Source organism: Salmo salar, chromosome ssa04 (assembly GCF_905237065.1).
Source record: "Salmo salar chromosome ssa04, Ssal_v3.1, whole genome shotgun sequence".
Lineage (NCBI taxonomy): Eukaryota > Metazoa > Chordata > Actinopteri > Salmoniformes > Salmonidae > Salmo > Salmo salar.
Window position 1 is genome coordinate 23,219,246 of NC_059445.1, and position 13,610 is coordinate 23,232,855.

The window sequence follows — 13,610 nt, forward strand, 5'->3', positions numbered from 1 at the left end:
GTGTCATATCTCAGATAATGAACAGCAGTAGTGGTTATGGTGAACTGGATTGTATTCGAGAGATTACCCAGTGACCAATTTTCCTGTAAATCATTGCTAACATGCCTACCATCACTATCTTTGTTTTGCCCTAAAAAACTGCAGATCAGTAGATCAGTTAGATGTTTGGGACAGTCCATTGATGTTTGTGTATTAGGCAATACTGTAGGGAGAGTGGGGTAAGTTGAGCCATTTTTTGCTTTCAGCATCACTACATCAAGGGAAATATATTATTCTTTCTAACAAAGATATCTACATACATTTCAGGATGTTGTGTATCCCTGGAAATAATCAGAATTCATGTAAAAATTACAGTTTTGAAAACATAGCTTGTCCACAAAAAGTGGTCTCTTGGCAAAACTTACCCTGGTTATGTGGTAAATTGAGCCACAGGACAAGGTAAGTTAAGCCGATTGAAAATGGCTGTACGGAATGAAATATCACCACTACCTTTTTTAAAACCATATCTATCTTTATTTCCCAGACACAATTCAACACAATTGCTTTTTTGTCTTAATCATTTTAAGCATATTTTAACACAGGCTTAAGACCTAATAAACACTACGTACTTTTAACATAGGCCAAGCCCTGTTGTTACCTCATATCTCAGCAGTAATGGCTTGCATTACGCCTGGTAAGAAAACACACTTCAACTTATCCGAAGGCAAACATTTGGACTATTTTAGCCCACACAGCTACAAGGATGCACTTTAATGCTAGTTTTATGAACTCATATTGAAGCTAATAGAGACACCAACTGATGTATGGAACAATCTTAAAATGATTTACTTTGGTTTTGATACAAGCATCATGAAACCTCTAAAACAAATTAATTTGACTAGTTCAAAATCCGTTTTTTGAACCTAACTTGCTTACTACTTTTTCCATGTGGTTTCTTCCTTCAATGAAAGTATTACCTCTTTCTAAATATTTGGTCAAATTATTAATTTTGTGTTCGGTTTTCCGAAAAAAAGGTTGCTCAATTTACCCCGCTCATCCCTACAGCTTCAGGGTGTGAGTATGACAAAACGCCTCAGTTTTGCCTCATATACTTTTCAAATTAGCTTTAAAAAGTCATTTATCACAACCCCTTAAAGTTGTTTTATGAGTAACCTGTGCCCAACTTGAACTACAATTATCCCATTCTATTGATCTTTAATTGCCAGTCATGCCATGTGTGCGCTTGTATAACAATCAGGAATGTACCAGTATCAGGGGTGGGAGGAAATATGTATATAATTTCACATCAGTAGGAAGCCTAACTTCAGTATAACAATCAGGAATGTATCAGGGGTGGGAGAACATACTTTTATAATTTCACGTCAGTAGGAGCGTATTTATACACTTAACCACTTTTATATTTTTAATACGCCTCATAAACAAAACAAATAATGTATCTGAATCAGAGAAAATGCATGTATAAAATCTGTTGTAGCCGCCCGCCCATAGTGTATTGGTACGCTCCCCTCAAATCACGAGGAAAGTATGCACTTCCGTATTTTGAAGCGTACTAAAAGTCGGGAGAAGCTTCACGCACACAAACAACGGGGCACAATATGGATAGGTTTTGTTGTATTCTCTTGGTGTCGTTATCTGGAGTATCGACACAGTTTGTGCCACCGGTAAGTGCATCCAAATAATGACTATTCTGTAATCGTAAACTGTCAGCCAAATATTAGTTAGCTTGAGTGCTAGCTAGAAAGTGCGTCTGCACATGAACAAAGCTTTTCTTTCTTTCGCCCTCAAACAGTATACCGAAGAATGTCAGACGGGCATGTACCCTCCCAAAGGTCCAACGTAAGTATTTGCCATTAGTTAGAGTATGTTAGCTAGTTGTCCAAGGTGCTGTCAAATGTCCATAACATCTAAACAACTTGCATACATTGTGTAACACCTGGCACGAGGCTGCACACATTACGGAAGGTTAACAGGAAGTGTTTGTATTGTGTATAACAGGTGCGTATTGTCATTAGCTACCTACCTCTGTCCATAGGGCAACATTGACTACTGTAGTGACTACTGTAGCCGCAAAATGAATCTCATCTGACAATATTGTGCAATACCACTTTCAGGGGATAGTAAAGTGACCTCAATGTCAGTATGCATCTAACATATATCATGTCACGATTTTGATCAGATTCAAAGGGTCTGTCACCTGGTACACAATAGACCTGGATTTGCCCCCCAGCGAAAGATGGAAGCTAATCATCACTGACAAAAAAGCTGAGGTGAGAGTATTACATGTCTTGTTTGTATCCATTTAAATTACATAAATGTATTTACTATAAGATCAATACTTTTACTGTTTTCTTATTCACTATTTGTCTGGTTTTCTTCAGTTGGTCACCTTGATCCAGGCTATCAGGGATTTGGCAAATGCTTTCGTTCCTAGTGGGAAACTGATAGATTTGGTCGACAAGGACTTGGTGAGCGCGTTTGATCATTTCACTGGAAAACTATTACACCTCACATAAAATAATTTCAATTATTGTTTAACTTAATCATGTAACTGTTTCTGATCCATGACTAATTGATTTGCGTGTTCTGCAGCCTTTGATAGTGAATACACTTCCCTATCCATTCAACGAGGAAATAAAAGGAATCGCGACTGCCTCTGGCGTTCCCCTTGGTAATATACATTAACCCACAATTGCCTCATTCCAACCCATGACCACAACGTCACTATCATTCAGTCTCTAGTTTCTGTCTCACCGGCCTCTATTCTGATTTTATTATACATGTTTCACTCCAGGCGAGGTTGTCCTCTTCAACATCTTCTATGAGGTCTTTACGGTGTGCACTTCTCTCGTGGCAGAGGACTCAAATGGTAAGTAGCTCATGTTTTATGACACATTTCAATCAATACTTTAGTCATGCAGCAAGTACATGTCATAATAGTAGGACGTGATGCTTGAAGTTCTCATGTACACACAGCATTTTGGTTTCTCCTTGCATTCTCATAGGTAACCTTATCCATGGGCGGAATATGGACTTTGGACTATTCATGGGGTAAGAATGTCACCCCTACGGTTTAGTGACAAAGGAAGGCATATGAAGGGTCCTACCACACATTGTGCTCCATTGTGTTAATAGGAGGAGCTATCACAAACCCAAATCGCTAGTCAGTCACTGATTTTTAGATCATGTGGTGTGCATTTGTAATTTGGGTGAACGATACCTCTTTAACCAATCATATTTTTCACTTTTTTGTAAACTATTTTCCATTCTTTACTGGAAAGTAATGCTCTTGTTTCTTTCTCTACCAGGTGGGACATGAAAAACAGGTCCTGGTTAATAACAGAGAAACTCAAGCCTCTGGTGGTCAACATTGACTTCCAGAGAGGCAACAAGACGGTCTTCAAGTCCACTAACTTTGCCGGCTACGTGGGCATGTTGACTGGCATCAAGCCGGTGAGTTCCAGTCTGCTCCGGGCTGCATTCAGCAGGCACAAATGGAGAAATCAACATTTTTATCTTTTGAACATGACCCTGAAGTGCTCTTTTTAACCAATAATGACATTGCTTTCTTACATCTGTTTTAATATCATGGTAGTTGTGACACAGTAACGTTTGACTAAAATTAACATTTCTCATTTTCTTTGAAGCACGCTTTCACTCTGACCATGAATGAGCGCTTCAGCCTTGATGGCGGATACATCGGTGAGCTACCCAAGACTCCCGGTCTCTCAATCAGCACATTATAGACCTGTGATGAATGCGGAGCGGGGAATGTTAAGTTGTCTGTCCTCTCTCAGGGATCGTGGAGTGGATCCTAGGGCATAGAGATGGGATGTGGATGAGTTTCCTCACTCGCTCCGTCTTAGAGAATGCTACCAGGTATCCTTCTACTTTCATGGAAGTATCAAATGACAATGTTAATTTTTTGTTATTGAAGGTAATAATACATATTCTTGCTTTAATATGATGGCAATACTTAACGAAGTGGAGTGGGAGGTTAGGGCTGTATAATGGAGGAAAACCTGAGCACATTCAAGACCAGCATTTTGAAACGGACATTTCTTTGGTCTCACAAAAACACACCCTCTCTTTAACCCTGTGTGTGTCCAGCTACGAGGAGGCAAAGCACCTTCTGGCCCAGACTAAGTTGCTGGCCCCGGCCTACTTCATCCTGGGAGGGAACCAGACTGGCCAGGGCTGTGTCATCACCCGCTCAAGAGTCCTCAGCCTCGACATCTGGGAGTGAGTGGCTAAAAACACTTATTAGTATCCAATTTCAACTACCCTATCAGTAACATTACTAGTGCATCAGGGGTCTCTAACTTGTGTCATGGAGAAATACTGGATGGGCAGGCTTCTGTTACAGCACTAGCATATCGGATTTGAGAAGGAACGAAATCCCACATTTTATCCTGTTGGAAGTTCTAGAGTCCAAATTTCAACTAATGAAAGTAGATAATGATGCCCAAGATCACCTTGCATCACAATAGTCATATTGTTAAAACACTGGGTTTGTGATCAAGACTACAAAAGGGAAATTTGTAATGTCTAGCCGATATGTAATAAACTGACCTAAGGATGCACGTAAAGTAGATATTCTTAGTTTTACTTTCTCCCCAATTTTGTGATATCCAAGTGGTAGTTAGTCTTCTCCCATATGGACTCGGGAGAGGCGAAGGTCAAGAGCCGCGCATACTGCTTCTTGACACACTTCTCACTTAACCCGGAAGCCAGCCTGTGTCGGACGAAATACCATACAGCTGGCGACCAAAGTCAGTGTGCATGCGCCCGGCCGCCACAAGGAGTCGCTAGAGCGCAATGGGACAAGGACATCCCAGCCTGTCAAACCCTCCCTTAATCCGGATGACGCTGGGCTAATTGTGCGCCGCCTCATGGGTTTCCCGGTCAGCTGCAACACAGCCCGGGATCAAACCTGGATAGGTAGTGACACCTCTAGCACTGGGATGCCAAGATATTCTTGATTTAATCAGGAAGCATCACATTCCTAAACATTGTACTCCTGTTGTGAAGGATTGAGCTGAAGCTGGGCCGCTGGTATGTTCTGGAAACCAACTACGATCACTGGAAGGAGCCTCTGTTCTTGGACAACCGAAGGACTCCAGCCATGAAGTGTATGAACCAGACCATGCAGGCAGTGAGTACTACAACCATTCCATGGCTGACCAAAAAGGATCAGCTCTGCTCCTTACATATTTCCCATACAAATTGACTCAGTCAAGGTCTCGGTGCTAAGATTATTTCCCTTTCTCCTCAGAACATCTCACTGAAGACGGTGTATGACGTGCTGTCGACAAAACCAATCTTGAACAAGGTGAGCCCTTATTTACTGTTATCAGTATCACCCATTCCCATCAAATGAAATAAATGAATTCGTAAATCCTGTCAGTATTTTTCAAAAAGACCGCCCGAGTGACATTAACTTCTTGTCATTGCAGTTGACCACATACACCACGTTGATGGACGTGAACGAGGGCAAACTGGAATCCTACATCCGTGACTGCCCCAACCCCTGCATGCCCTGGTGAAGCCTCCAACACAGACCTCAGATCGGTTTCTAAATGATCTATTGCACAGAACGGTGGTGGGGAGATGAGCTTAACTGATTCAGAAACTGGATAATCATGTACATATTTCAAGTCTTTGCGCTAATTGCTCCAACCTCAATTGCTTAACCCTTGGGCACTAATAAGCACCTAAATTGGAACATAGTGGATGTACAGTAACATGCTATACCTGACTTCACAGCTCTGTATGGGTTTTGACTGATAGCCATTTTGAACTTGCACTGCGCCAAATGCTGTAAATTAAGGACTATGTATTTTGAAAGATGAGACATTGAGGATTATAATAGCTTTGTCATACAAGCAACCCAAAACACCTGTGAGTGATGGGCACTTAACATTTCCAAATCATGCCTATACACTGTGTCAATGTTTGATGTACAAGATGACGTGATCCCATTTGTTTGAAAAACAATTCACTGCTGCACCTGAATGCACTCATGACTCCTATGCGCACAAATTAATCTGTTTCTCTGAATTGCCTTGGAAAATGTGGGGTGACAAGTGTTAGGCTTTCAAGAATAGTCTAGATACTGGATGTATGTTTTAGATTATATAAAGTACACTAACTGATTAAACTTTGGATTCAGTTCTTTCATTTACATATGTCAAATGGCACCTCTCTACAGCGGGAGGGATGACAAGGGAACACCTCCATTAACCAATTCTATACAGAGAAGAGGATGATTTTCACCCAATTGAGAAAGTGCCCAGGAATAAACTGGGCTCATGAAAGCATTGTTCAATCAGTTGTATTCAAGTAAAAACTACTAGTTAAACCCAAAGACAAGCCACCGCTTTGAAAAGTTCCATCATTTTAATTCTTAAAAACTACACACAGTAGTTAACATTAATTACATGGGAAACTGCCCCAAGAAACAAGCAAAATGTCAACATGCAAAGATGACCAACAGCCCCATGAAATGAGATGTTAATGTAGTCTTTACAGCCAAAGAAGATAAAACGCCTCACCAGCAGCCTGAATTTAGTTTGAAGTTCTTGAGTTCAAAGGGTCAGATGCTTAAAGCATGGGAGCTAGCGAGATAATTAGACGAGGCCAAGAAGACAGAACAAATAAAACAATTCAAAATGACAAACCGATTCCATAGCCGTAAAAAAACAGAACTAAGGTGATTTAACAAGTTTGCTAGACTTGGAGGATTCAAACAAGGCTTGTAAAACAGCAGCATTGATCGAGAGAGAAACCCCACCCTAAAACCCCAAATCAGCAACAAATCATAGAACACATTCAGGGGCAGTATGTATCAACCGTCTCAGAGCAGGGGTGCTGATCTAAGATCAGGTCCAACTTGTCCATACACTCAATATGTATGATCTAAAAGACCAAACTGATCTTCAGCACTCCTACTGTGATGTGCTTAATAGATACAGCCTCAGGAGTAGAAATAAACAAAAACAGTGTTGGTTACATTAGTTTGAGTTGTTCTAACCGTTTCGAGTGACGCTCAGTCACTAGCACGTCATGACATTGTCTCGCCAACCCTTGCTACCATCCAATAAATCAATCATTAAGTACGAATAGGACTCTGAACATCTTTAGGATGATTCTGTAGTGGTCAATCGGACAACGTTCGTACAAGAGTCTTTTCATGCACTTTGTGCACCTATCGTTTCTGTAAGAAAGATGAAGAGAAAAAAAGTAGAAGAATCATTCTTCCTAGAGATATTGCAAACACAGGAGATGGATACAATAGTATATAGCCAACATTTACATGACAGAATAATATCAGTTCTGCAACATACATTTATTTACCTGGACATTCTGTGAAGAAGTTGCACTCTACCGGTTTCATTAAACAATTTTGAATTGAAAACTGTGCCAGACTGTACGCACTGTCTGTACCTACCTGGTTCTTTGTGTGTGTGTCCATTGCCCACTAGTCCAGCCAGTGTGTCAGTGTTCCCATTGAGGATCTCAGCAGACAGATTATTATTCTGCTGTTCCTCGACTATCCTCTTCTGGAGCGCCTCCTGTTCATCACACACACAGAGATGATTAGATTTCACAAGACCAATGATCAGAGTTTGTAAGAAGAGGAACAAGGGAAGTGGACGTATTGATAACGGGGGAAATGGAGTCATTCTGGCTAGTCCCACCTCACATATGACACTGAGCTGCATGGGTAAGTCCTCCACTTTGACAAAGTCTTCCTCGTCAGACTTCTGGCTCGTGTTTCCTGATCCCACCTCCTGCATGAATGAAAGCATTAGAAAGTATATAAATGCTAAAGAATTGGAAACGTAATAACGACATTGGAATACACATTTAAAAATATCTATATAATGAAATCAACTTTAATAGCTTTTTGTAGTTTAAAAATAAGGACTATAGGTCTGTGTAGTGGTCTTACATCTATGTTGACCATGACGAGTGACTCTGTGTCAGGGCTGCTGCTGCTGTTTGAGCCCTGGGAGTGGGAGCCCTCCTGGTAGTTGGTGGTGGCTGAGGCCGCACCTCCCTGGCTCTCCCCCTCTGGCCTCCTGTGCTCCACACCCTCCCCCTCTTCCTCTGGGGAGTCCACCACCTCAATGGACTCGGACTTACTGCTCTTGACTGGGCGGGGCGGGAGGATAAGCAAGCAGGAAAGTTTAGGATAGAGAGGAGAAGGTGAGGGAAAAAGGAGGCAGGGAGAGACAAAGGATAGGGGAGGGGGGGGGGGGGGAAATGGGGTTAATTGAGAATCAGAGGGGCTGAAAACACACAGGCATCCATCAGACCAAACATTGCTATAATGAAAACATCCGACAGCCATTTATCAAAATGTGGACTATGTACACAGCAAAAGGTAGATGAAAAAAAAACAGGAAGTATTGTGGCTGACTAAAAGCTAAAAGAGACAGAAAAAACCAACAGTGAGCGTTCTTACCATCGTTACTCTCAGAGCTTTCTTGGTCTGACTTTGTCTCTCGGTTTCCATTTGCTGGGACTTCATTTGCTGCTCCCTGAAATACAGGAGAAGATGGTAACTAGACAGTCTAGTGGAAGTGTGTGTACTGAGTGTGTGTGGGCACGTGTCCTAACCCGTTGCTCGACTCCGTCATTGCTAGCCTGCAGGGAGGTCTGGACGTCCTGGGGCTCAGCCTCAAACTCCTCCATCTCCTCCACCTCGTTCTCATCCTCCCCACTGCCGTAGTTTGTCAGTGCCTGTGTCTCCGCCTTGGACAGACCTGGCAAAGAACAACCATGAAGGGTTAAGCACTGGGAGATGACTAGTCTAGGGTGTGGCACTCGTCATAAATCCTAGGGGTTTACTTGGTTGGAAATAGGTTGGCGGGAGTTGTAACGACGTGACAATAAAGACTCACAACAAATCCTCCATTGTGAACCTGCAGAACAGTCAATCACAAGCTTCCTCTAGTAGTTACAGTCACTAGCAATGTTTGCTGTGGTTGAACTAACTCACTTTGTAGAGAAGCTTTTAGGCTAATTGTGGCTTCTCGTATTGTAGTGTTCACTCACTAATAGAGAGAGGCAGACCCTCTCCATCCTCCTCCATATCAGAGGCCTCGCTGCTCCTGCTGTCCTTCCTCTCGGTCTCTTTCTGCTCTGTCTCGTCTTCATCCTGTCACACAGAGTGAGATGTAAACAGTTATTTAAGACATTTACACTATCCTTAAGCCCAACCTTTAGACTACACTAGGGGTGTCAAATGACCTTTTAATTAAAAAAATATTGGGGTAGAAAACGAACTCAATATACTTTAAAATGACTAAACCAAATTGAAACTGTAAAATTATAATGGACCTATACTCATACAGTGTCCAGCTAATAATCACTGAAATGAAAGCTACACATTTAGGGAGGGTCGAAAATGCCAAAAACGTATAATTCTTTTGCTAAGTTTGACGACAAAGAAATATAACACATTTTATGAGTTTGACACCCCTGGGCTACACGACGTGTAGTCTAAAAAAAGAGATTTGGCTTGAAACCACACTAGAAAAATCAGATGTTGAATGTTGATTTCCTCACTTTGTCTTCAAGATAAGCTGGGGAAAAGGACTTCTCGACCGCCGGCGACTTGTTCTCCTGAAAGTAGACGGAAATGTTCAGTCTTGAAATGGATTCCCTCATTTAGTCAGATCGAATGACACACGAATCCAATATGAAAACACACTCACCCCCATCCCCTCCACCTACCTCATTATTCCTGTGTTCACGCTTGACTTGGTTATTATTAGGGGAATGTCTCCTGTGGTTCTTCTGTCTGGCTTGGGAGTTAGCTATAGTAGCAGTGCTGTCCAAGTCCTGCATGAGTCTGAAGAAGGCCAGCTCGTTAAACAGGATTTCAGAGATCTCCACCAGCAGGTCCTCGCCACAGTCCTTTAGAGTACGTCCTGCAAACTTACTCAGAGAGTCCTGAGGGGGAGGGAGAAACTGAGGGCTCAATTTTGACAATAACGTTAAGCTAAAACAGCACTAGATAATAGACAGAATAGGTGTTGAGAAAATCTAAGAAAGCTGCACACACAACTTATTTTTATTTTTTTAATGGCTAAACCAATAGGATCTTGTTAGCTCGTGCTTGGCTCTGCCCCCAGCCTTGCTTGTTCTGCCCACTATGGCTCATTTGTTCCCATTGGAAACGGCAGGCTGTGGTCTATCTTGGTTTACTTATACAAATCTTTGCTGATACTACTTATTTTAAAATGGCTGAACCTAATATTATATATTATATATATATACACACACACACACACACGTTAGTTTGCACTTTAACTTGTTCGGGTGGACGTTTTCAGCTCTTATTCTACCAAAATAAACAGTTACCAAACTAATCTGAGGTTTGAGAGTCGCAATGGGGAAAACCTCTCCCTAACTTTGCTATAATATAATGCTTATCATACCTGCAGTATGCCTCCCAGCTGTCGGTGGAAGAAGCGTACAAACTCCTTGCTCTCGTCGTTCTGCTGGGTGAGGGTGAGCACCATGCGCCGCACCGACGTCAGCAGCTGGTAGGAACACACCTCGTCCATGTGCTCCTGACAGACCACAACAACCTCTTTCAGGGCTTTGCCTTTAACAACATATTACATTGCTAGCCTGGGTACCACATTGCTGCTGGATTCAATCATGCTAGCTTTGTCAAATTGTTTGTTGGGACATCAATAGGTTGGCTAAGGCAGAAACAAGGGCTTTTAACCATTGCCAAGCGTTTCATTCCAAGAGTGAAAATGTCTGTTCTTAGAACATAATTTGAATCATTGCTCAAGTCACACAAGACATAACATAAAAATATTGTGACTCTCACTCCAAATGTAGAATAAATCTGGAACAAAAGCCTGCACATCCAGACCAGTAGCTTTCCAGGAGGAGGTTTGACCACCCCTAGTATAAATGGAGCGGAGACAAAAGGGAGACCACTATAGAGTATTGAGGTGTGTCCTACCTTGAGGAAGGGGATGACTTCAGTCATGATGGCCTTAATCTGTCGATCCAGCTGCTGGGTGTCGATCTGGGGACAGTGGACGTCACCTGACCAGACTCCCGCACCTTTACACACACGCACACTTATTATCTCCCATCTGAGGTGTGCGTTTTGTAAGCTGGCATCAAGAGGAAACTAAACAGCTCAGCACACCATTGCCACATCCTATTTTTCTTTACTAAGAGGGTGAGATGGCACACTTCACGTCCTCTACATGAGACTGCAGACAGCCAAAGTGCTTTGCACTTGGAACCACTAGTGGGAGTGCTCACACCCTCCGACCACAAGACCGGAGAGTGGGACGAAGCACATGGTTTGGGGAGCAAGCATTACACATTTCTTCCAGAGATGTCTCTCGTCGAGAGAGAGCGCCGTCGAGAGAGAGAGAGCGCCGTCGAGAGAGAGAGAGCCCCGTCGAGAGAGAGAGAGAGCCCCGTCGAGAGAGAGAGAGAGCACCGTCGAGAGAGAGAGCACCGTCGAGAGAGAGAGAGCACCGTCGAGAGAGAGAGAGAGCACCGTCGAGAGAGAGAGAGAGCACCGTCGAGAGAGAGAGAGCACCGTCGAGAGAGAGAGAGCACCGTCGAGAGAGAGAGCACCGTCGAGAGAGAGAGAGCACCGTCGAGAGAGAGAGAGCACCGTCGAGAGAGAGATGTGTACCTTCCAGCAGCTGAGCAGCACTAGCAGAAGAGTTAGCAGAGGCCTCAGAGGCAGTAGCAGCGGTGGTGTTGGGGCTAAGCTCAGCCTTGAGCTTCATGCGCTCGTACTCCCTCATCCTGGCTAGAGCCTTGTCTAAGTGGATCACTGTGTTACCTGGCAGCACAGCAAGGGGCAGGAGGGGCGGGAGAGGGCAAGAGAAGGATATTAGAAGAGCAATGAGGGATAATACATTCAAGTAAAGTTACCACAAGCTGAAGTTGTCCTTTGACCTAATGTGATGTATATTAAGAGCACTGTGTGCATTTTTTATTGTGTTTTTTTTTTTTTACCTAAGTCGTCGTTAGCGAATGGCTCAAGGTTGGAGGTGGTGGACAGGGTGCTCTCGTTGTCCACCGATTCTGCGTCATTCCGCCTCTTACTCGGGTCGTGATGCTTGATGACCCGGATATTCTTCTCCGACACGTCCTGAGAGACAGAGGTAAAAAGGGAATTCAGTTACACTACTCAACCACAAACACGATTTAGAGAGAAGGGGAAAAAAGACCATTTCCAAAATGAGAACCCATTCATCCATCATTGTCTCGAACGAGGGGGGGGGGTGGACAAAAAACACGTTGATTCATTTCAGAGACAGCTCTGCTAAACTCCCTTGACGTATTTCGCGCTTGTTCTCTCTCTTGAAATCAGTGAGGGATGCAACAGACTAAAAACAATGGGCAGAGCATCTTCCCTTGTATCCTTTTCTCCTAACATGGGGAATAAGGCATCTCATCCATCACTGGGGAACAAAGGAGTGATTTACAAAAGGGATGGTTCTAATTTAGCAAAACCTCCGGGGACCTGGGCTAGAACAAAGACCTGCACAGCCACACATCTAATCTCTCCGGCAGGCAGCAACCACAACGCTTCGCTCAGATTGACGGATGGGCCGCAAGGCATAGCCTTTCTGACAACTGGAACACTGGATATCAAAGACGAGAGTGGGGGGTGGAGAACAAAAGAGGTAGAGAGGTAGATAGATAGATAGGATAGATAGGATAGATAGGATAGATAGGATAGATAGGCTGAGTGTTTAAGATGGATGGCTGGAGAGCACGAGAGATGTTGAGAGAAAGTGAGAGGTGTCGGAAATGAGCTATGGGAGAAAGCGAGCTAGAGAAGACAGAGCTGGGGAAAGTTTGAAGAGAAAGGAGGGAGTGGGAGATATGACAGCCAAGTGATTTAATGAGGCGGCAGGTGTGTGTGTGTGTATATGCCTGTGTGCGTATATCCGTCTGTCTCACCCCGTCGCTGGTGGCCAGGCTCTCGCTTGGGGTGAGCTCTGACTGGGAGCCGGCCGCCCAGGCCATGGGACCCAGGGAGGCCTGGTCCTCAGCCGCACTCTTCTCCGTCAGGTGCCTGGTCAGTATGTCCTGGCGGTCAACAGCAGAGAAACATTGTTAAACATGAGAATCCAACAGCAAGGAAGGTTACAAGGAGCTGTACATTATGAGAAAGAAATGTAAACATTCGACACTCCTACGTAATTTATCGTCAACATTTCAACCCCTCAGGTCTTTATCAGCAGCTCCTTGTGGTTTGTATCCATTCCTATGAGGTTCACCCATAGATTGTATGAAATACTATTTACAGTCTCAGAGTAGGAGTGCTGGTCCAGGATCAGCACTAGATCCTCATTCGGACGTGTTCACCTGTAGGGAGTAGAGTGCCCTCTGGCGCAGGTAGTCGGTGTTGAGCAGCTGCAGTTCGTGGAAGAGCTCGATGAGGAAGTGGGGCCGCGACTCGTTCTGGGAGATGAGCGTGGCCACCTCCGAGTAGATGGTCTCCCTCAGGGCCTCGAACAGGGAGAAGTCACTGCTGGCACCTGGAGGTGTTAAACCGCAAGACAGACACTCTAGAAGATGTTGTCACAAGTAATAAGAAG

The 13,610-nt window shown here is 43.7% G+C and overlaps 2 protein-coding genes across 2 annotated transcripts in view; one reads left to right on the plus strand and one right to left on the minus strand.

Moving 5' to 3' along the window:
- The first annotated feature begins 1,181 nt into the window (after positions 1–1,181).
- LOC106602555 (acid ceramidase) lies at positions 1,182–6,157 on the plus strand. Its single transcript, XM_014195246.2, has 14 exons — positions 1,182–1,661; positions 1,790–1,836; positions 2,177–2,267; positions 2,379–2,465; positions 2,590–2,668; positions 2,792–2,866; positions 3,003–3,048; positions 3,306–3,450; positions 3,645–3,699; positions 3,795–3,876; positions 4,108–4,239; positions 5,029–5,152; positions 5,273–5,329; positions 5,454–6,157. Exons 1-14 carry the CDS (start codon positions 1,596–1,598, stop codon positions 5,541–5,543), a joined length of 1,176 nt encoding a protein of 391 aa, XP_014050721.1. The 5' UTR covers positions 1,182–1,595; the 3' UTR covers positions 5,544–6,157.
- A 220-nt stretch (positions 6,158–6,377) lies between these two features.
- The window catches only part of LOC106602553 (pericentriolar material 1 protein), a 38,064-nt gene continuing 30,831 nt past the window's right edge, over positions 6,378–13,610 (minus strand). The window contains exons 27-41 of the mRNA XM_045716664.1: positions 13,378–13,550; positions 12,970–13,098; positions 12,016–12,151; positions 11,687–11,839; positions 10,991–11,094; positions 10,449–10,583; positions 9,742–9,960; positions 9,574–9,630; positions 9,061–9,163; positions 8,623–8,768; positions 8,468–8,543; positions 7,952–8,154; positions 7,698–7,790; positions 7,448–7,571; positions 6,378–7,213 (exon numbers count right to left, since the gene is read on the minus strand). Of these exons, the coding sequence (XP_045572620.1) occupies positions 7,188–7,213; positions 7,448–7,571; positions 7,698–7,790; positions 7,952–8,154; positions 8,468–8,543; positions 8,623–8,768; positions 9,061–9,163; positions 9,574–9,630; positions 9,742–9,960; positions 10,449–10,583; positions 10,991–11,094; positions 11,687–11,839; positions 12,016–12,151; positions 12,970–13,098; positions 13,378–13,550 (1,877 nt within the window). The 3' untranslated portion in view covers positions 6,378–7,187. The remainder of the gene's footprint in view (positions 7,214–7,447; positions 7,572–7,697; positions 7,791–7,951; positions 8,155–8,467; positions 8,544–8,622; positions 8,769–9,060; positions 9,164–9,573; positions 9,631–9,741; positions 9,961–10,448; positions 10,584–10,990; positions 11,095–11,686; positions 11,840–12,015; positions 12,152–12,969; positions 13,099–13,377; positions 13,551–13,610) is intronic.

Excerpts from the sequence above, each read along its gene's own strand:
- LOC106602555 (XM_014195246.2), top strand. The coding sequence starts at position 1,596 with ATGGATAGGTTTTGTTGTATTCTCTTGGTGTCGTTATCTGGAGTATCG. Across the intron at positions 2,867-3,002 it reads CGTGGCAGAGGACTCAAATG|GTAACCTTATCCATGGGCGG; the intron begins GTAAGTAGCTCA and ends GCATTCTCATAG. Across the intron at positions 5,153-5,272 it reads TGAACCAGACCATGCAGGCA|AACATCTCACTGAAGACGGT; the intron begins GTGAGTACTACA and ends CTTTCTCCTCAG.